The 22033-nt window shown below is 43.7% G+C and overlaps 1 protein-coding gene across 4 annotated transcripts in view; it reads right to left on the bottom strand.

Moving 5' to 3' along the window:
- Nucleotides 1-22033, bottom strand: part of NKAIN4 (sodium/potassium transporting ATPase interacting 4) — an 81517-nt gene that overhangs the window by 23029 nt on the left and 36455 nt on the right. For 3 of the 4 annotated variants that reach the window (XM_048820285.2, XM_048820287.2, XM_048820288.2), the window contains exons 2-4: nt 18817-18954; nt 15758-15838; nt 1941-2138 (exon numbers count right to left, since the gene is read on the bottom strand). In XM_048820285.2, the coding sequence (XP_048676242.2) occupies nt 1941-2138; nt 15758-15838; nt 18817-18954 (417 nt within the window). Of the gene's footprint in view, nt 1-348; nt 649-1940; nt 2139-15757; nt 15839-18816; nt 18955-22033 lie in introns of those variants that run through there. The other variant, XM_048820284.2, reaches the window with a different exon arrangement.

The raw sequence follows: 22033 nt of genomic DNA, 5'->3' as shown, positions 1-22033 counted from the left end.
ATTTACTGTCTGTCTGCAGCACTGAGGCCTGCAAAGCATTCTGGGAGGGACAGCAGCTTATAATAAAATCTGCCTGAAAATGAGATAAAGAGAATAGCAAAACTATTGGCAAGGATCAAAGAGTTTGGTCCTCAGAGACTAAACAGGGAAAGGACTAGCAGTAGTTGGCTATTTTCAGGCAGGGCCTGATTGAAATAATGAAAAGCCCTTTAAGGTTTCCTTTCTGCTCTGTCTGCAAGGGAAATCTGTCTAATGTCCAGTAAGATTATATGAGCACTTAAGGGAGATATAGGCCTGGCGCTTTAACATTCCACCTTTACTACAGGAAAGGTATGTCCCTTTTACAGAAACTCACCATATACATCAGGAAATCCCGAACAGGAACTGTAGGGACTTCTGTACACACGCGTGCTTGAGCTTATATCCCAGTGTCAGGGCCCAGGATGCACAAAAGTAGGATAGGAATCTTCTATGGTTTACATCCCGAGGAGGGAATGGGGGAAACAACTTATAAATATTTGCCCCAAACCCATTAATTTCTTGCCCAGCCTCAATCAATTTCCTCTCTCCATCTCGCAAGCTGAGAACACTCACTCTGAACCCATGCTGCCTTACGCATTTACAAATCACTACATGAACTTGCAGTGCCTGTAAAAAAAAGTTAAGAAGTATCAGTATACCCAGCCCAGAGGCAGGGGTTGTAACCCTGCCTGCTGTGTTTTGTTGCAGCAATCTATCTTGGGGCCTCATGCCTAAGTTATCAGGATTCTATAAAACCAGAGCCAGTCCTAAGCATAACATAGGTCCAGGTCCTGCCATTTGTTGACTGAGCCCTTCCCCTTAAGTCTGCCCACTGGGAGGACTTTGATGTTTCTTTAGTCAGCCAGAGGGAATGCTATTAAGTGAGGTATGACACTTCTACTCTCTCAAGGGTTCAACATTCAGCCTCCAGAGCACACCTATCATTGGTTAGCTTGGAAAACAATAAACTAAGAAACAAAGCTTTGGTTTTCTTTATGGCAGGGCTGGGAACTACCATGAGAACACTGAGCAGTAAAACACCCACGAGTAACATTCAGACTAACAGTCCTTCATAAAAGGGCCATATTCCCTTGAAGTATGCACTGTGTTCCAGCACGAATGCAGTAACATTTCTCACATCCTCCTTTCTCATGCATACAAGCCAATGTCAGGTGCAGTCAAACCTGTCATTTGAAGCCCCCCCAATGGGTTAAAGCACAGTTCCCAGCTGGAGTAGAACCCGTATGTATTTAAAGCCACTAAACTAAAAAAGCAAAGCAGATTAAAAAGATGTGATGCAACTACAAAATGCGTGAGCACCAGTGGAAATAAAGATGATAATGGACCTTTTGTTTCAATTAATTTCACATGCAAATGAGAAACAATTAATTAATAGGGAACATTAAGGACAACGCATTCCTGCAGTATATTTTAAAAATGCCTGTGAAAGACTCCAATGAGGCAATGTTTGATGAAACTTAATACAAATCATTGGTGTCAGCAGGAATAAAACGTGCTGCTTTCTGGATCTATCAACAGTTGTTTTGTTTTCTGAAGGAGGATATGATCTTCAAAGGGAAACACAGATCTCCCCTCCCCAAATCCTTTCTGTCAGCTCACACACGCACACACACACATACCCCTCAAATATCACAAGCGACTATTGGAAATACAAAAAGCTAGGTCACTTTCCTTACCAAAATGTGTTTCCCTTCCCCAGTCATTGATTTGTTATTGTAGAGGTACGTGGCTTGTTATGGTAAGTGCTAGGCTGCTGGTGTTGATTTCTATTTTTAAAAAAATGTCTTGTAGATATTTAGGAGAGAACACGGAGTTAAAAAACAACCATTCCCTTTGTGCTACCTACTAACATTCTACTTGGATGGTTTTACTCTTTGTTGGAGACCAGAAGTACTCACCGCTACCAGAATTTGGACCGAGCTGTGCATGACCTCAATGTACTGATACTCTAGAGCACAACCAATCACAGAGATGTAAGAATGGCTGTCCAATCCCTTTATGCCAGCCATGGACGCCTCCTTCCTTATGCAGCCAGGGCCATTTTCACTCCACCATGACTGATGCTGGGAGATATTAAAGGTCAAAAGTTCGCTGTCCTGGGGAGAAAAAAAAGATGCAAAAAAATCTTCATTTACAGAGGAATTAACTCATTAGTCCCATTTAGGGGGGGGAAGACTTGCAAAAATGCTTAGTGTTGCCTTAAAAATTGGCCATTAAAAAAAACCTGACCATTAAAGTCAATGGGAGCCTTCCGAGGCGAGTGCTGACAGCTTCTGAAAAAACTCACCTTCAGTGAGCACTAAGAGGATCAAAAGGTGTTTAGAAGCATTTTTCAAACAAGCTGATAAATCAGTAAGAACTGGACTAAGGCCTGCCAATGGGACACAATGCTGCAACACTGTGCCAATCAGTCCCACCTTAACATGGTGATGTCTAGATGCAGTCATGAGCGTGAGGTAGCTTCACCACACCATATTGCAAGGCCACAACAGAAAGACACTTTATAGGCACCTAGACTAGTTTGGGGACTCAAGACCATGTGGCTAGTGGTGCCTAGAGGAGAAAAGAGCTGTCAAGAAATTTGGAATATCTGCAAATATCAGGATAGAGGGAACACACTAAATTTGCAAGTTATCTTAGATTCATATAAATATAATATGTCAAAACATGATGGGTTCTTGGAGTAGGTTATAAACTTTCAGAGCAAGGCATCCTGGAGATATTTTTCATACTTAATATACCACTGCACAGTTTATTCTAATCTCTCTAATTATACTCCATTATTGACTATTACAGATGTGGTTGCATTAGGAACAAGAACATTCTCAACACATTTTCTCAACACAGAGCTGGTGCACCTTCATTGCACCTGGACCAGAATGAGCTTTCTTAAAAGTTCCATCCACATTAGGAAATTGATCCATTGTTAAATATTATTGTCAACAACAAGTCCCAAGAACACTTTCTGGAATGGCGCTGGAAGTGGTTCATCTTGTCTGCAGTGGTTTACACGAATACCAAATTATGGTGACTTTGTCTACTGCATACAACATCTTTACTTTGCTAAGAACTCTGACAGTAGTCAGAGACAGCAGCCATTTTGTTCCCAGAGTTGCTGCAGCTTGTCATGGACACACAAGGACACACTCCTCTATTATGGAGACAGACTCCACGTTTGTTCTTTCTTGCTGCTTTCCTTTAAACTACGATATGTTGCTGATATGGAGGTAAATGGTTGCGCAGGGAGATTAGGGAGGCTATAAAATTTTTAAAAACTCAATAATAATGGGGGATTTCAACTGCCCCCATATTGATTGGGTACATGTCACCTCAGGACGGGATGCAGAGATAAAGTTTCCTGACACCTTAAATGACTGCTTCTTGGAGCAGCTAGTCCTGGAACCCACAAGAGGAGAGGCAATTCTTGATTTAGTCCTAAGTGGAGCACAGGATCTGGTCCAAGAGGTGAATATAGCTGGACCACTTGGTAATAGTGACCATAATAAAATTAAATTTAACATCCCTGTTGTAAGGAAAACATGATAGAGGCTCAACACTACAGCACTTAATTTCAAAAACGGGGACTACACAAAAATGACGAAGTTAGTTAAACAGAAATTAAAAGGTACAGCGCCAAAAGTGAAATCCCTTCAAGATGCATGGAAACTTTTTAAAGACACCATAATAGAGGCTCAACTTAAATGTATACCACAAATTAAAACAACATAGTAAGAGAACTAAAAAAGTGCCACCATGCCTAAACAACAAAGTAAAAGAAGCAGTGAGAGACAAAAAGGTATCCTTTAAAACATGGAAGTTAAATCCTAGTGAGGAAAATAGAAAGGCGAATAAACTCTGTAAAACGAAGTATAAAAATATAATTAGGAAGGCCAAAAAAGAATTTGAAGAACAGCTAGCAAAAGACTCAAAAAGTAATAGCAAAAACTTTCTTAAAGTACATCAGAAGCAGGAAGCCTGTGAAACAATCAATGAGGCCACTGGACAATTGAGATGCAAAAGGAGCACTCAAGGATGATAAGGCCATTGCGGAGAAACGAAATAAATTCTTTGCATCGGTCTTCACAGCTGAGGATGTGAGGGAGATTCTCAAACCTGAGCCATTGAAACTATAGTAAAGAACAAAATTGTCAGACACATAGGATGAACAGAATTTGTTGGGGAAGAGTCCACATGGTTTTTGTAAAGGGAAATGCCTCACCAATCTACTAGAATTCTTTGCGGGGGTCAACAAGCATATGGACAAGGGGGATCCAGTGGATATAGTGTACTTAGATTTTCAGAAAGCCTTTGACAAGGTCCCTCACCAAAGGCTCTTAAGAAAGTAAGCTGTCATGAGATAAGAGGGAAGGTCCACCTGTGGATTGGTACCTGGTTAAAAGATAGGAAACAAAAGGATAGGAATAAATGGTCAGTTTTCAGAATGGAGAAGGGTAAATATGGTGTCCCCCAGGGGTCTGTACTGGGGCCAGTCCTATTCAACATATTCATAAATGATCTGGAAAAAGGGGTAAACAGTGAGGTGGCAAAATTTACAAGTGAGACAAAACTACTCAAGATAGTTAAGTCCCAAGCAGACTGCGAGGAGCTACAAAAGGATCCCTTAAAACTGTGTGAGTGGGCAACAAACTGGCTGATGAAATTCTACGTTGATAAATGCAAAGTAATGCACATTGGAATACATAATCCCAGTTATACATATAAATGATGGGGTCTAAATTAGCAGTTACCACTCAAGAAAGAGATCTTGGAGTCATTAAGTGGATGTTTTCAGAGAACTATCCACAATGTGCAGCGGCCATCAAAAAAGCAAATAGAATGTTATGAATCATTAAGAAGGGGATAGATAATAAGACAGAAAATATCATATTGTCTCAATAAATCCATGGTACGCCCACATCTTGAATACTGCGTGCAGATATGCTTGCCCCATCTCAAAAAAGATATATGGGAATTGGAAAAGGTTCAGAAAAGGGCAACAAAAATTATTAGGGGTATGGAACGGCTTCCATATGAGGAGAGATTAATAAGATTGGGACTTTTCTGCTTGGAAAAAGAGACGACTAAGGGGGGATTTGATAGAGGTCTATAAAATCATGACTGGTGTGGAGAAAGTAAATAAGGAAGTGTTATTTACTCCTTATATAACACAAGAACTAGGGATCACCAAATGAAATTAATAAGCAACAGGTTTAAAACAGACAAAAGGAAGTATTTTTTCACACAACACACAGTCCACCTGTGGAACTCCTTGCCAGAGGATTTTGTGAAGATCAAGACTATAACAGGGTTCAAAAAAGAACTAGATAAGCTCATGGAGGATAGGTCCATCAATGGCTATGAGCCAGGTTGGTGTTCCTAGCCTCTATTTGCCAGAAGCTGGGAATGGGCAACAGAGCATTGGTCACTTGATGATTACCTGTTCTGTTAATTCCCTCTGGGGCACCTGGCATTGGCCGCTATCGAAAGACAGGATACTGGGCTAGATCGATCTTTGGTCTGACCCAGTATAGCCATTCTTTTGTTCTTTGTGTGTGAAAAAAATAGATCATCCACACTAGCAATTAAACTATTTCCAACGTTGGTTCAAGGGAAAAGTTCCTGACAATGGTTTACACCAAGAGGTCAATTTCATAGCATGGTATGGGATTTAGATTTGTAAACTGGGTAAATTTGCCATAGAAGCCACAGAAGGAGAATAAATATGGAGCACTGAGTCTACTCACAGAATCATGTCAGAACATATCCACCTGGCAAGAGTAGAATTAGGATCTACAGCTGAAGTAATAATGAAAAACATTTTTGAACACACACTTTAATTTCCTCTTTGCCTTCAACTGTAAATGTATCTAATAAATTCCCCTCCCAGCTCCATCTGTCAATTTCCACCTCAGTATTCAGATTTATTGCACTTCTGGGTCTTCTATTGACCTCAGTCACTATCAACCTCTTGGGTCAAATTACTCTGACAAACTGACCTCCACTGTGATCAATAGCTTAGTAATTAACACTCGCCCAAGAACTCCACATCATCTCTGCCTCCCAAGCTACCTTTTACTTTGCTTCCCGCAGCTTCGCTGGTTCAGTGCACTAAAACATGCAGTTCTGAGTGTCACGCGGTGAAACGCAGCATGGGTAGTTCAAGGGTTCGACAGGCAATGAGGAGGTGGCACTTCCAACAATAACAAATCCCCCTTCCTTTGGGAAAAAGGATACCCGAGTAACCTGGAATCACAGCTGCAACCCCTGGGGTATTGTTTTGGGGCTTCTAGCTTAAATTTCCCTGCAATTGATGAAAGACAAACTTAGCATTGTTGGGAGAGCAGGGGATGAAAAGATAATGGTAGCAATACTTTGTGGGGAAGTGCTAAGTGCCCAGTGCCACTGGGACCCCAACAGACCTTCCATGTCACTTTGATGTAGACTCAACAATACCTTTTGGTTCTAGCAGCCGATAGGAGAGGGGTGGAAGGATTTATATGTGCCTGTCCTAGAATCTAAAGACCTCTTCACTATAGGAATAAACACAGAATTTACAGTGTAAGTCCAACAATAAATACAGGGCTTCTTGTACTTTCCTCTAAAGCATTTGGGACTGGCTGCTGGGCCATTGGTCCTAGACTGAGACAGGCGATGGGGTAGGGGGAAATAGCAAAAATCAGAGTCTGGATCCAGGCGCATCCCAAGTAGCAAAGTGGGCTTGCAAGTGGAGCTGATCTGAATTCTGCTAATGTTTGAACAAGGACAGATTTTGTTAGGCTACCTGACATAGACTTTAATTTTCCTAAGCCGAAGCTCATGTATAGCATTAATTCCTAGTTCCCAAGTCCTGGGAAGCCAACCACCCCATTAGGAATCCTATGTAGACTAGCCTGCAAGCCCCCAACAAGCTCGCACTCAATAACAGCTCCAAAACTTTTTACTAAGTGTTCTGGGAAGCACATCTTGGGAGACATGAACAATGAAGTCAGAAAAAGACAGCTGCCAAGTTCCTGACATGAGCACTGCAAAAGACGGGATGTGCTTTGCAGGGGACGGAGGAAGGTGCGAAGCTGTGGTGTGCTACCCACACTGAAGCAGCCCCAATATTAAAAGAAAGAAAACAGAGAAAACTCCATTAACAGTAGAGCTTACACAGGATCCTCTGCATTTTGGAAGGGGTGGGGGGTGGGGAAATAATCAGATTGGCAGCTGTGGGGTAACAAAGCTAACGTAAGGTGCTGGGTGCCACAGGTTCTGTGCTGAGGGACATCTGCGGAGAAGCGTCTAGTAACCAATTTCCCTCCCCTGCAGCCTCTGGAAGCTGCCGGATTTTGGTGGGAGAATCGCTGGCCTGCTCTCTCCAACGGGAGTGTTGTTCCCCCACAGATTGCATGCATATGTTCTCCCCCTCCTTAGAGTTATGCAGTTTTCCTCAAGCTTGCTGCTCCCCGACACTCACCTCCTATCTTATACAGTCCCCGGGACACATGATTATGTCCCGTAAAAAGTTCCCCCTTCAGAGAGAGCCAGCCAGCCTGCCCAAGCCGCTGCTGGACTTCCCCTCAACCCTCTTCTTCCCCGACCCCAAGCTAGTGGGCAGATCCGCCAGCTGGAAAAAAGGCAAAACCATACTCCAGACAAGGACTCAGCTCCAGCTCCTTTGCTCAGGGCTTGCCTTTATTGCCACAGATACAAAGTGATTCAAACAGCCTCACTGCCCCACAGGGCCTTGTCTCCAGGGCGTCACTCTCTCCCCATTCCCCAGCTGAGTCTGCCCTCAGGGGTCTCTGTCAGCCTTTTGCCTGACTAATGTGAAGAGCCCCCTCCAGCTGCGTCCCTGTGCTCGGATTCCACAGAGGGTAGACTGCCTCGAGAGAGCTGGCAAGAGAAAAAACAATGGGACAGCTTTCCTCCCCTTTGGAAATCCTCACAGAGTCGGCTCTTGCTTCCCTCTGCTGCAGGAGATGGACTTTTAGTCACCAGACATCAGCAAGCCTCATTTTGAACTGAGCCTAGATAAGCGGCAGAACAGATGTCAGATATGGCAAGGAATTAGGCAGGTAGAAGAATGCTAAATACAAAGTCAAAGTGCTCGGTGCTATGGCACACAAATAGCCTCCGCTGCAATCACAAGCAGAGTTTATGCTATCAGAAAGCAGAAACGACAGTGACGAAGTTGAGTGGTTCCTAGAGAGACAACTCCTCCTCCCATCCCACCCCCCACCCCCCCGTTTTTAAAGAGTTTCTTGGGAAAACATGGGCACACTTGCATTCGAGTGAAGCAGGCAGTCACTCGCACGCACAAATGATCAGCCTAATGACCATTATGCTTACACATACTGTGATTGAGAGTGGCCTTGTGTAAGCAGATGCGAGTGACGTTTTGCACACATCATTCTGAAAAGGTGATGAGACATTTTGCCACCAGTGTTTTGGGGTAAGGGACAGGAATGGAGGTGTTGTTTTCTCAGCACACTGAGATCAATGCCATTTTTTACTGGTGCCCCTGATACCTGCGGTGACCAAGCATAGTAAAAAGGCATTTAAGGCTAACATTTTATTGACCTCTGTTTGCTAAGAAGAATCCCTGGACTCCTACTGCAGTCTGCTAACATTTTGTTTTCCTTATTGCAACACTAAAAAACCAAAGGGGCATTTAATTAGCATTATATGAAAATCACAGAAGCAGCTCATTAAAAACAGGGCAAAAGAACAGGAATCAGGAAATAACTTCAGAAACAGAGACAAAAGTATTCCAGAAAGCAGGTGCATTTCAAGAAAAATTGCAAAAGTAAAGGTAACTAGAAGTGGGAGATGTGTTGGGAAATACTTATCAGTTCCCAGTTATTTCAGTGAAGAACAGAGATCGGTGTATCTCTACACTCTCTCCATTTCTTGACAGGTGGCTATTTAAAGGGTTACTGCTACCTCCTTAGCCTTCAATCTGAAAAGAAATATGAGAGAAGTGGTGATACAAGCGCCCTCTCGAGAGCCCGCTGAAGGCCAGCCAGGCTCACATTTCAATTTAAACTGTCACTGGACCTTGTTGCTGTCTATTTGCAATTCTCCAGCACTGTGGTGGTGCTGTGGGGAGAGAAAAAACCCTAAAAATCTAAAACAGTATGAGTTTTTCCTGTTACATCTCCTATGCCTTTATATTAGAGGCAATCCCCCACACCTAGCACCCACAGAATCAGCTTTGGAAAAGTAAAGATCATCAGAGACCACTATGTTTCTTTGTTCACCAGCTGCCTTCTGAACCCCGCTCCCCCTTTCATTAAAAAGCAGCAGTAATGGCTCTCAAAGCAAGTTCAGCCCAGCCACACAAGCCCTCAGAGTTTGATGGCTGAATAATTTTGCCTCTTTTAAGTTGGAAAGATGTATCATCAAAAAGGGGAACAATAATTCTTATCTCCTAGCAGTGCCTGCTAAGTGCCTGCATCTCACTGAGGCAGCAAGGGAATTACTTTTATCATTGCTTAGACTCATGTTGTCTGCTCACAATGCTGTAGTAATTAAAGGCCAAGTAATGGATTTCTATTCTCTGAATTGAGGAGGAGGAGTGGGGGAGGAATTATTATCAACAGTGCGTTTCCTCTCACCTCCAGCTGATAACATTTGCTCAGTACCAGAGCTATCCCAGAGCAGCTCTACCTATTCTCTTCTTGAATGCAAATAACTTCCATGATGTCTAACCCAAATTATGCCCCTATAAATCAGGTGATCAGAACAGTGTTGGTAGAGAGTTAAGGCCGAAGGTCAGGCCTGGGTGGGAAAATTTAAAAATCACCGTACCACGACGAACAGTTTCCAGATGAAAAGAATGAACAGAGGCAGGTTTAAAGGTAAAGCCCAGACACTAACTGCCTCTCAAACATGTTTCAGTGTCCTGAGCATATGATGAATAATCAATGTGGCCGCTGAATAGACAGAGACATGTACATTTTAGCAGCCGGATTGTAATTATTAATTTAGATTCGCATTTCCCACGAACCTAAACAGTGTGCTTGTGTAAATGAGCTGTGTCTTCATGCCCAGCAAGTGGATCTGGAAGTTTATTGTGATCTTTGGATCTGTAGCCAAGATACCATGGTGATGCAAGTATTATAACTCGCGAGCTAGATTGATGCCAAGGCAGAAAGAAGAGGGAGAATGTGGAAAGTCAGGAGGAAGAGAAGCAGCAGTCTGGAGGTGGAATCTCAGGAGTTCCACCAATTGGAGTGATATAGAGCAGCTGTACAAAGCACTCAGAGAAACAGTATGCCACCATGACACTGCGAGCATGCTCTGAACAGCGAGCAGAGACAGCCAGGAGCCTGCACCAAACCTGCAAGGAAGCACATCAACGTCACATTGCTGAAGATGAAAAGCAACATTTCAGTTCCAGGTCTTCCATGTTTCTTGTCTGACCAAAGCACGGTCCTAAAAAAAACCTGGCACAGCTGGACCTGCTTTACAAAGACCTTTCAAAAGATCATTGCAAGGTAGCAGGAAATGCTTTATTAGACCTTTGTCTGCCAATCCATTTGTCTGCTGTCCGCCTAATGAAGTTCTGGCGGACAATATTTCATTCCTTTTATTCTACGAAGAAAAGATATCAAAATATGAAAAATGACAAGGAGTAAAAAAGAATAATCACAATTGTCAAACTGATTTTCTGGTTCAAGGAATAAGGAACAAATGTAAAATACTCAGGAGAGAATTTTCCTTTTGGACAAAAATAACTCATCTTGATTTGGTGTCAGATGAGTGTAGGAAAAAAGGAAATGAAGAGGGTTCAGTTTAACTCCAGATGCAACATCTGGGTCTAGATATTTGGAACTGCCTGTATGCTTTTGCACACACAGTTACTGCAATCATGCACCCATTCACTAATCACATGCCCAAATGACTTGTTAAATGCGTGTTTATTGCAACTGCACATGCAAAATGGGTAAAAAATATGCATGGATTTTTGCATGTGCAATTATGCCTATGGTTTTGGAAATCTGGGCTTAAATGGCTCAGGGATATTAGCAGCACTTTTGCTACAATTTATAGCCACCAATCTTTTCTCTCTTTAATGTTTTGAACCTTCGTAGATAAAGTATCAAAAAGAGAACCTCAGAAGGTTTGGAGGTTGCATGTGGGCTAACATTAGACATTTCCGATGCTTCTCATTTTTTCAGGTGGCTTGCAGAATTTAACTGGAGACATTGCGAGACTGGCTGTTCTGATGATATTTTAGCATTTTCTTGGTCAACACTAGGATGTAAGGGCTACTCTAGAAATATGCTCCGTGAAAGGAGACTAAAAGACAAACGGAGAAGGAAGGAAGGAAAGAGACAGGGTCTTGTTTTGAGCTGAGGAGACACGGGTGTCAAAACACTTACCAGAGACTGTGGTTTCGTCTACTCTGTGAGCTAGACATGTGGTTCTCAGCTCCCACAGACACACTCACTAGCATGCATTTGAGCTAGCATGCTAAAAATACTAGCATGGGCTGGCTGCACCGAGAACAAACATGGCCTAAGCCCATGGGTACACGCTCAGGGAGGCTCGCCGGTGCCATCACTTCTGCTGCTTGAGCCAGTGCAAGTACATCTGTGCAAGAGAATCACGCTCATAGTGTAGATGCAGCCCCAGAGGACGACGACCTTCCCCCATAATTCACAGAAACAAACAGGCGCCTACAAAGTTGCTGGTGTTCTACAAATAATGTTCAATGGTGGGGACTGCAGAACATTTAACGGTACAAATAACGATGTTCTATAAACAATGCACAACAGCTGGGTACTTTCTCTTCTCTGTTTCTCTGCCCCTCTCAACCACCCTCCGCTCTCGCCGCACCTTCCCAAAATCAAATCTATTCACCAGACCACATAAAGAATATACAACAATGACTTTCTCCGCCACAAAGACATGTAGCAGTTTCCTTGTTGCTCATATTTTCACCTCTCCAGGCATATATTAAACTTGCTAAAGCAGAACCAATCAAAGTTCTTTTCCTCCTTGTCTCCCCACCGGAGTCATCACCTGTCTGAACTGTACAGGGCTGTCATTACCAGCTGCCATTTTAACAAACTCCACTCTTTCTAGTTCGCTGCCCTTGCTGCATTTTGTCATTATAAATTAACCAGCTGCTGACACAGCTATATCAGCCAGGCATCTGACAATACATCATTGCCAGAAATGAAAAGGAGAAGCACTGGGGTGGTCAGAAATGCTACATGGCTTCCACACCCTGCCCCATATATCTTATAGGGGCTCACCTAGAAAGACAGCCGTAGGGACAGGAATCCCCTCTCAGGTACACGCATGCAGGGATACCTGCCCTACTGTGGTATCACCATACAGTGTTCCTCAGCAAATGGCTGATACTGCAATGCTCTTGCCATCTTCCAGAGGTGGTTCATCCAATGACCTCACAGCGCTGGGCGCTCTCCTGAATACAGACAGTTCTTATGGGGACTGAGCTGAAGCCCATTCAAGTCAATAGGAGCCTTTCCACAGACTTCAGTGAGCTTTGGGTCAGGCCTGTGGAGGTGCAGGAGGATGTGGTGTTTCCCATATAGGCCAGGATAGAAGCCTGTCCACATGCAGAGTTGCATCAGTTTAGATGTGACTTTGAACCGACTTAGTCAAACTGGTGCAAAAAGGCGTTGTGGACACTTTGATTTCAGTTTAAACTAAGTTTATTTCAGTTAAACTTAGGTTGATTAACCTTGCCTACATACAAACCTATATCAATTTAGTTAGATCAGTGTAAAGTCCTGCATGGACACACTGATTTCAGTTTTAGAGTGGTTTATTTGAGTTTAACTTAAACCCGTTCACAATCAATTAACAATAAGCTTAAAAGCAAAACAAAACAAAGCCACCCTAACAACTCAAAGGGATAGAATAGCATCCTCACAGGGATTTGCACTCGTTCAACTAAATAGTTTCATAGTCACATACCGTTAAAGTTTATCTGTGTAGTTAAGCCCTTCGGAACAGGTTTCAGCTATACTGAAATAAGGGAGTCCATCCGGGGGTTTGCACCAGTTTAAACTTCGGGTTTGTCTACAATGGAGCTGCAAGATGTAATTTCCAGCTTGAGTAGACATATGTGTACCAGCTCTGATCAAACTAGACTGCTAAAAGCGGAAGTGTAGCTATGGCAGCACAAGCTGCGGGCGGGGCTAGCCACCCCAACTATAATCCCATTTGAGACCCAAGGTACATGGGTGGCTAGACCCTTGTACTGCTGCAGCTACATGCCTATTTTTAGTGTGCTAGGCCAATCAGAGCTAGTGTGGGTCTGTCTCTTGAGCTGGAAACTACACCTCCAGCTCCAGCGTAGACATACCCTAAACTAGTGCAAAATGTGTGCGTAGACAACTGCTAGGTGCACTTATCCATCTTGTTCACACAGGATAGTAGAGTCCCCATTTAGTGAGGTCTCTGGAGAGAAAGAGATTCTGGGACAAATGCATCTTTAAAGTCTCCTCCTTTAAACCACGAAGCACACCCAAAATTCTACTGAAATCCCAGAATTCATTTCCACAAGCATCCCGTCGACAAGATCTCTCATTTGTTTGTTTATAGACATAGTTTGCCATTCTTGGGATGCAAGCAGTCTCTCAAAATTAAAAAAAAAAAAAAAGAGCAAAATGGCATTTTTTCAAACAAAAACAATTTATGAAAAAAATCAGAGCTCAGCTGTAAATTATTGTGCTCTTTGGTGAAACCAGCAACATTTTTTATTTTTGCCAGTTGCCACCCACTCCACGGTGGCAACTCTGTTACAGCTCCACGGGAGAATCCACCAGGAGACGATAGGTGTTATGCAGTGCAGCCCAAATCTATAAACTCTTATTCACACAAACAGTCCCCCACTTATCTGAGTAGTCCCATTGGCTAAATAAAGATTGGTAGCAGTAGAAACAGAATCAGATAAAGTTGCAAGCTTTGCTAAAGTGTCCTGTGAGACAAAGATAGTGGGTTAAAGCTCATTGACAGGTGGCAGAATGGCGTTCGTATTATCCTGTTTGTATTGCAGAATATTTTTCCCAAAACAGTAAAACTCAGATAACGTAAAACAGGTCAAGGATAGCAAAAGTACATCTGAGACAGGCTACTAGAAAACACGAGAGTCAGTCAGTGAACCAACAAAGGGACAGTTTGATCTGAGTTTTACTGTTTCCAGAAAGGTGCTTTTAGACTGTTACTAACCAAAACTAGATCCTTTTATCTAACTGATTGCAGCCAGTGTTGAAGTTATACTTTGGACCAATGGTAATCACTGGTCCAGGCGAGAGCTCCCTCTCAATGAGTTTCTATGGCTACTTCAGAAAATAGAGATTAGTTGGGGAATTAGGAAATGAAGGTTTCTCCTATCTGCAACGGGCTTTTTGTGTCCACTCACTACGTTAACATAAACCCGATGAAACGTAGAGCAGTTCCAGTTAATGTCTGTAATTTAGACACATGACCTGAGAATTCAGGTCAAATGTAAAGTGTTGTAAAGTGAACCAAGCTCCTCTAACCACTTTGAACTAATTAAGCTACAGCAATATTCATTAGAAATTCACTGCTTACAGCCCAGGCTCGGGTTAGGAGCTGGCTCCGATTGCCAGTATTTCTGACTCTGTCCTTATGCAGCAGACAATAATATTTAGCATCTTTCATCTTCAAAGAACTTTGCAAATATTCACTAATTTAATCCCCACAACATCCCTGCAGTGGGCACCTATTATTATTTCTATTTTTAGATGGAGAACCTGAGGCAGGGAAGTGCCTAGCTTTTGATAAGCAGTCACCTATGTTACCACATGTATGGAGGTACCACAATGGATCTACCTGGCTTCCTTCAGCTTTACTCTTCATATACGACACAGAAGGGGTTTTACTGAACTCTCCAGAGAGATGTAATTGGGAACATGGTGTCCCTGTTCCTAAACTGTCTGAAGGCCATTAGAAGGGCTAAGGGTAGAAAGAAAAGAGAGAAACCCCGCTGAGCGAGTTATTGCAAGGAGTTTGGTTTAACCCAGCTCAACACCAACTGGGCTAAAGTCCCTAAATGTATTCCTTCCCTAGAGCAAACTCAGAAATGCAAACAGTACAGGGCAGTGCTAATGATTCCCCAGAACTCCCTGCTTTGGAGTCTGATCAGAATAAACCCCTATTTCTCTCCCCTCAGAGCAATGTGCCCTTCTTCTAAAAAGTGTTATGAACCCTCAACAGGCTCAGCTGCAACCTAATTAGCTCACAGCCTCCCAGAGTTGCCTCTGAACTCAGGCTAGGAATTAACCCCCTCTCATGCAATGGTCCCCCCTGCACCTTTCCCCAAGGTCTCTTTCCCACCTTCAGTTTGAAATATTATTTGATCCATTGTGTGCAGGGACTGCTGATGGCGGCGGGGAGGAATCAAACCACCATTGACACTTCTGCTAGGGGACTCCAAGAAATTGGACCTTGTTTTTATTATTTATTATGTACTTTTTACAAAATAGTAACAATGCTTGCAACATGTGTCTCTCCCCCAGAGAGCCCCTAAGCATCAGGCTGCATTAGTCTATGCAAGAAGACAGCACACTTCCCCTTTTTCCTCTTCAATTTTAATCATCAAGAGGGCAGGCAGCATTTTCTTGTGGGAAGTCCCCTCTCCCACACTGTGTTCCCCAGCAGGTTCCCTTCCATGTCCTTTGATGCACAGACTTCTCCAATCAGCCAAGCTCACATTCCTACTCACCTTTGAGAGTCCTCCCACCTCCAAGTAAAAGCAGATGATGAAGATGTTCCAGGTGACCCAAATTGCAGTCCAGATGGCATACTAGAAAGGAAAGGGCAGGGGGGAAGAGAATTAATGAACATGGGAGTGCTCTGGGAAGCTAGCATGCTTTGCATGTGATACGGCTGGAGACAGTCAAATGCCCCAAATCGCTTTCTGCTCTTCGGGGCATTTGACTAGATTTCAATGAAGCTATAGGTCTCTGGTGGTTATGGATGTTCTTATCTGGTTCCCAAAAGCAGGGTTCATAGGCAGCAGGCTGCATCTGTCCTGCTCTGCAGCATGGCATGTTAATGCAACACCGCCCCCCTATTCCCAGTGAAGGCTCCCTCAGCTGGGATCAATCTGTGCATCTCATTGGTGGCAGTGGAGCTGTGCTGATAAACACCAGCTGAGGATCTGGCCCTGAGTTTTCAGCTGGCTAAGCTAGGTTTGTCAGACCCAATAACATTTTAACATCAGGCCCCTGCTGGCTCCGGCTCCGGCTCCCCTTGTAGGGCAGGGGTGTTCAGTACTCACATAGCAAGAGGTGGGATGGGTTAAGGTGCCTCACACTTCTCTTACAGCAGCCTACTAAGGAGAAATTACAGACTTTGGAGCAAGTCAGATTCATCTCTCCTCAGCTTGAAGATAGCGGCTGCTATTCAGGGGTTTGCAGCGTGAGGCCTTTGAGGGCAGAATAAGGCAAAAAGTTGGGAGGAATGGATGGCTCCTCAGGGCTTCAGCTGAGATCCAGATGACGTCTCAATTTCAAAACACCACCAGACAAATAACCTGGGCACTTTTTTAGACCAAAGAGCAAGTGCCATGGGCCTCATTTCTAATTCCCGTGACCTGCTCCTCTGAAGGGTGTAGTTGTTATGGAGATGAGTGACACAAACATGCTTAGAAATACATAAATGAAAGAAACAAACTCTGCCAGCCAGCCAGCAGCCTGTGGGTCCCTTCCCTTGGGCACCAGATCAGCAATTAGAGCAGTGGTTCTCAGACTTTTGTACTGATGACCTCTTTCACACAGCAAGCCTCTGAGTGCGACCACCCCCCCCCCCTTATACATGAAAAACACTTTTTTATATATTTAACACCATTATAAATGCTGGAGGCAAAGCGGGGTTTGAGGTGGAGGCTGACAGCTTGTGACCCCCCATGTAATAACCTCATGACCCCCAGTTTGAGAATCCCTGAATTAGAGGCATGGGAGCAGAGGCTTGGAGGAAATGGTGCAGCAAAACCTAGCATCCTAAGGGAAGAGGAACAGCTGGTCTCAGGTGTGTAAAGTAGAAAGTGAGGCAAACTCAATGAACCCACTGTATCTGTCTTACTGACCTGTGGCTGGAAAGCCCTGCTCTGCTGGACTCCTACTTATCCTGACTCAAGAAATGTCCTCAACTAAGCTTTCTATGCAGCTGGTAACTCTACATATCAAGTGTGACCAGAATGCATTTTTGTGTGTTCTGGGAAGTTTGTTAGTTGATTGGGTTGACTTTGAATGAAGTCTGAAAGCCGTCAACACGTAGGGAAACTGAATAAGGACAATGTCTGTAGAAAAATCCCAAATTCCTCAGAAAAATACTATTCAGACCCTTTTAAATGAACTTCTCCTGACATTTTCTATTCCAGTGCTTAATGGTCTTTCACCCACGTCAACAGGTACACTTGTGCTAGAGGGCCCCAGTATGAGGCTAGGAGGTTGTCAGACAGCCCGAGAGTCACAACCTGATCTCCATCTTGTCAGCTTCCACAGAGAGAGGTGACTGCAAACTGTCTCCTGCCAAAAAACCTGCCAGCTGGCAGAAGTTTATTATTAAAGGCATAGTCCCTGTCATTGAGGCTTTTATCTGTCCAATAACTGACAGTGATAAAGCGGAGCTGAAGGGGAACATGAATCATAGAGCGTTTAGGTCAATTATAAGGCAGTAGATCCTGTAAAGAGAGGTGCTTGCTGGCATCAGAATGTGATTCTAAGTATCTAAAAATATTTCTGAATGTTGGTTTTCAAAAAACATGTTCCAGTCAAACATGGTTTCTCACCAACAATGAGCAGAGCCAGAAAATGAACATTCCATTCCAGGAGGCTTCTGAAAAGATCCAGTGGTCACTGACCATGAAAACTGACCGGCTAGTATAACCAAGGCAGCATTGCAGATCCTCATGAGTCTCAAACTTGAGCATCTACTTATCAAAAAGAGATGATCTCACAGACTTTTAAGGTCAGAAGGGAGCACTGTGATCATCTAGTAAGACCTGCACATTGCAGGCCACACAGCCTCGCCCATCCACTTCTGTAATAGATCCATTACCTCTGGCTCAGTTACTGAAGTCCTCAATGATCTTGTGATTAAGACACAAGATTGGGACTCAGGAGACCTGGGATCATGTCCAGTTATAGACAGTCAGTACCCAGCTCTGTATCTGGGTCAGCACCCAGTTCTGCTGCAGACTCCCTGTGTGACCTTGGACAAGTCACTTTTAAACTCTCTGTGCCTCAGCTTCCCATCTGTAAAATGGAGAAAATAATGCTTCCTTTCTCCAGCCCTTTGTCTGCCCTGTCTATTTAGAATGATGGTTAAGTCTCAGTGGAAGAGATGCTCTCTTACTATGTGTCTGTATACCACGCAACACTATGGGACTCCAGTCTCAGTTGGGGCCTGTAGCTGCTACTGTCATACAAATAATACATATGATTTAATCTCTTCCAAAAGTGCTGAGTAAATATAGCAAAGAGTAGAATAAATAGTGTGCTCTTTAAAACAGCACAGACAGGTACAGGTTAAACAAACACCTGCCCGGGATGGTCTAGATAATACTTAGTCCTGCCTTGAGTGCAGGGGACTGGACTAGATGACCTCTCGAGGTTCCTTCGAGTCGTACAATTCTATGGTTCTGTGTGGATAAAAATCCCTGATGGTTGAATATCTGTGCATGAGTGGATTGGTTCCAGCCTTAATCCAGTGCCCACAAGACCCGATCATGGACTTGGCTGGGTAACTGTAGCATGGAAGAAAACGAACGTTACTTACCACCACTATGTAGCGTGGCCTATACTGAATAGTCCCGAAGAGGCCAAGGATAACGATGATGATGTGGAGGAAATTGGCTAGAATAGGAGCCCATTGATATCCCAGGAAATCGAACACTTGTCTCTCTAACGCAGCGAGCTGGAAGAGAGGAGCAAACGATGAATTACAAATTCACAGCTTGTTGCAAGGCTTTTAATGTTCAATCTCAGAGTCACTTCATCACCCCAGCTGCCTCTGGTGTTTTCCATTTATTTGTTCACCTGGGTACATCCACTGGGATAGCACGGGGAAGGAAGGTAGTCCCCTCCCCATCAGAAGCACTGCCCTCCCCCCACATATTTAGCTCTTTTCAATGCTAATATATTAGTTTAAGGTAAAATCCATAAATGGTTAGTGCTTTACTTCTAGATTTTCAGAACAGTCAGTGCAAAACTATGTGCATTTTGGGCATGTTTTTACCAGCACTGTGCACATAACCGCAGTCAGTGTATCCAGCTAGTCTTATAGCTGGCCATCATAGCCTCCTCCCATCCCTTTACTCCACGCCCCTGGCGCATACACTCTCCTACGTACAAAGTATTGCTCCATCCCAAACACACTATGTCCAAAACTGCGGCTGGTACCAAATCCTTAGGAAGTGGGATCAGCTACAGCAAGAGAAAGGTGCCTAACGGCATAGGAGCTCAGAGTACAATTGGTATTTATTTTTTACCCACAAACCAGTTGCCAAAATGTACCAGCAATGCCCAAGATTAAATGTAGCATAATAGCCATTATTTTCTCCCTCACTTGCAGGGGGTAGCCTTGAGCGTCCAAAGGTCTTTTGCCATCTCCAGCTATTAGGATATATTATACTAGCTTTGTACACTGAGCTCGTCTAATGGATGCATCTAGTCTACTCCTCGTAGTCACATCTGAAGTAGAGCCTCTTTTCCCGGGTGCACTCTGCACGCAGCTGGGCACCCAGCAATGGAACTTTGGCAACGGCTTAAAATACTGGGGGATGGTCATTGTGTCCGCGTGAGCTAGTTGCAGGCCCCAGTGAAGCAGCATGATGAGAGGTGCCACCGTTCTCACATGACCACTGTTCCTCCTCTTCCCTGGGTGACAAGGTGGGGAAATCATTCATATGCCTCCCTTACACCCAAAGGAACGGCAGGCAGACACGCCGCACACGAACACAGTTCTCTTTCCTGAAACCACTTTGAAACAATCTGTGTTTCAAAGGAGTAAATAAACAGCGTTGCTGCTTACAGGAGGAGATCAAAAAGCATGGCTGCTAAGCAGTTTTTCCTCCATGACAGCTCTCTGGATTGGAGAAGGGGTGCATGAGAAGCAGGGGGTTGGGAGAGCTGGCTCAAAGTCAATTTGTATTCTACAAAACAAATTAATCTCCCCTTTGAAGTAATGCACGCTGTCATATTTTGATCAATTTTAACTAACTGGAAGGAGCTGTGAAACGCGGCAATGCTGCCATTGTGCTATCAGGCTGTGCCTTTGAAATGGAAACTGGAGAATACTCCTCATTTCACAGTAGTTCAATTTGGTATCCTCCCATGAGTGCAAAAGATTTTCTATATCTCATCAGAACCAGCAGTCATAGGTTAAATGCTTAATCTTTTTAGTAGGGAATTAATGTACATACTATAATGACATTTAGAATTCCTGAACCCTGATTGGCTAGTAACAGGTCACTTGACTGTGACTACTTCATCCAATCAGGCATTTAATTGGCTTTGTGTGTGACATTAACCCTGGAATATGTACCATATAGAGCCAGCACCACGGTATATCAATTAGCTGATTAGACAAGGGGACACAATGGGGGGTGTGTTGTAAAGAGATAACACCCTGCCTTAGGTGCATTAGGATGAAATATTCAGCTTTGCCTCTTGCGTTCAGCCACTGTAAGAAATGGACAGACATAGATTTTACCCAACAGTGCATTATTGCCACTAAGAATTGTTCTTATTCATTAAAAAAAATCATAATTTGCCTGTTCAAAAAAGTGTTCCTTTTTTTACACATTTCCCAGTGTTGTCGTTGCAGGGGGTAGCTAGCAACAGCCATAGATCACCATCTCCTTCCAGCAGTGACTTCTGTTGGGTAGTTTAATTCACAGGAATCTGGCAAAATGGGTCTCATGCCATCTCTGTCAGATGGAAGGATCCCAATAGTCTTGGGGACTGATTCATGATTGCTCTGTAGCTGCAAAGCTGCCACCCAGGCCTGCAGGGACTGTCCCTGGTGTAAAATGCAGAGCCAGAATGGCCTCCTACAAAGAAGACTGGCACAGAGGGTTGGTAATATAGGGAGGTAGGGGTGGGTGGGTGTCTAATGCATTGGCAATTGTGAGCTGTTGTAATGCCCCATATGGGCTGAACTAGCCCCCACCGGCCCCTAAATAGCAGAGGTTCCTCTTCTCGGTTCCTCTGCTGGCTCTAGTGCTGTGGCAGGTGTGAATTCCCCATTTGTCTCTAAGGGTCAATTCATGCAGTCTGTACTCCAGACAAAATTCCCAGATGGTTCTGTAGTCCTTATCCAGGCAGGATTTTGCCCTGCTATTTTAGGAGTTATGTTCATTTTCATACTTCCCTTTCTTCTACCTGCTACCTCCTTTGTACCCCTAGCTGCTTCTGTCCCTGCTTCTTCCACTGTGATCGGCATTTCTCTGAAGATCGTTGGGAATTTTCAGTTCATTTCACCCCATTTCTTTTTTTTTTTAAACTTCTCCTCTCTTTTTCCCATCCCCATCCTGGACCATTAGGTGCCTTTCCCATTTTCTTTAGGCCCTGTATTTTTAAACAATGTTTTGTGACCTTATAAATGGGCGTAGCAGACTGCTACAGCCTGCCAGCAGCATGACTGGTTAGAGCAGGAGAAAGGGAGCCAGGAGACTTGGGTTCTGTTCCAAACTGCTGCTAATGCAATGGGTGAGCTCAGCAAGTCATTCATCGTCATGGTTTTGTTTCCCCACCTGTAAAATAAAGACACTACAGGGCACTTTAAGATCCTCAGATGAAAGGGCTTATGTGCAGTAAATGCAAAGATTTACTGTGGTTGTTAATGTTGTCCAAACAACGAGTGGAAATGCCACAATCCAGGTTTCAGAAGTGAATCCCCAAGCAGCATCAAGGCTCTCTCTTAGTTATCACTGGTCCTTGGGTGGAATTAACAGAACATTTGCTAAAACAGAATAGATAAACAACCATGTAAT

Source organism: Caretta caretta, chromosome 13 (genome assembly GCF_965140235.1).
Source record: "Caretta caretta isolate rCarCar2 chromosome 13, rCarCar1.hap1, whole genome shotgun sequence".
Taxonomy (NCBI): domain Eukaryota; kingdom Metazoa; phylum Chordata; order Testudines; family Cheloniidae; genus Caretta; species Caretta caretta.
This window is presented reverse-complemented; position numbering and strand designations above follow the sequence as displayed.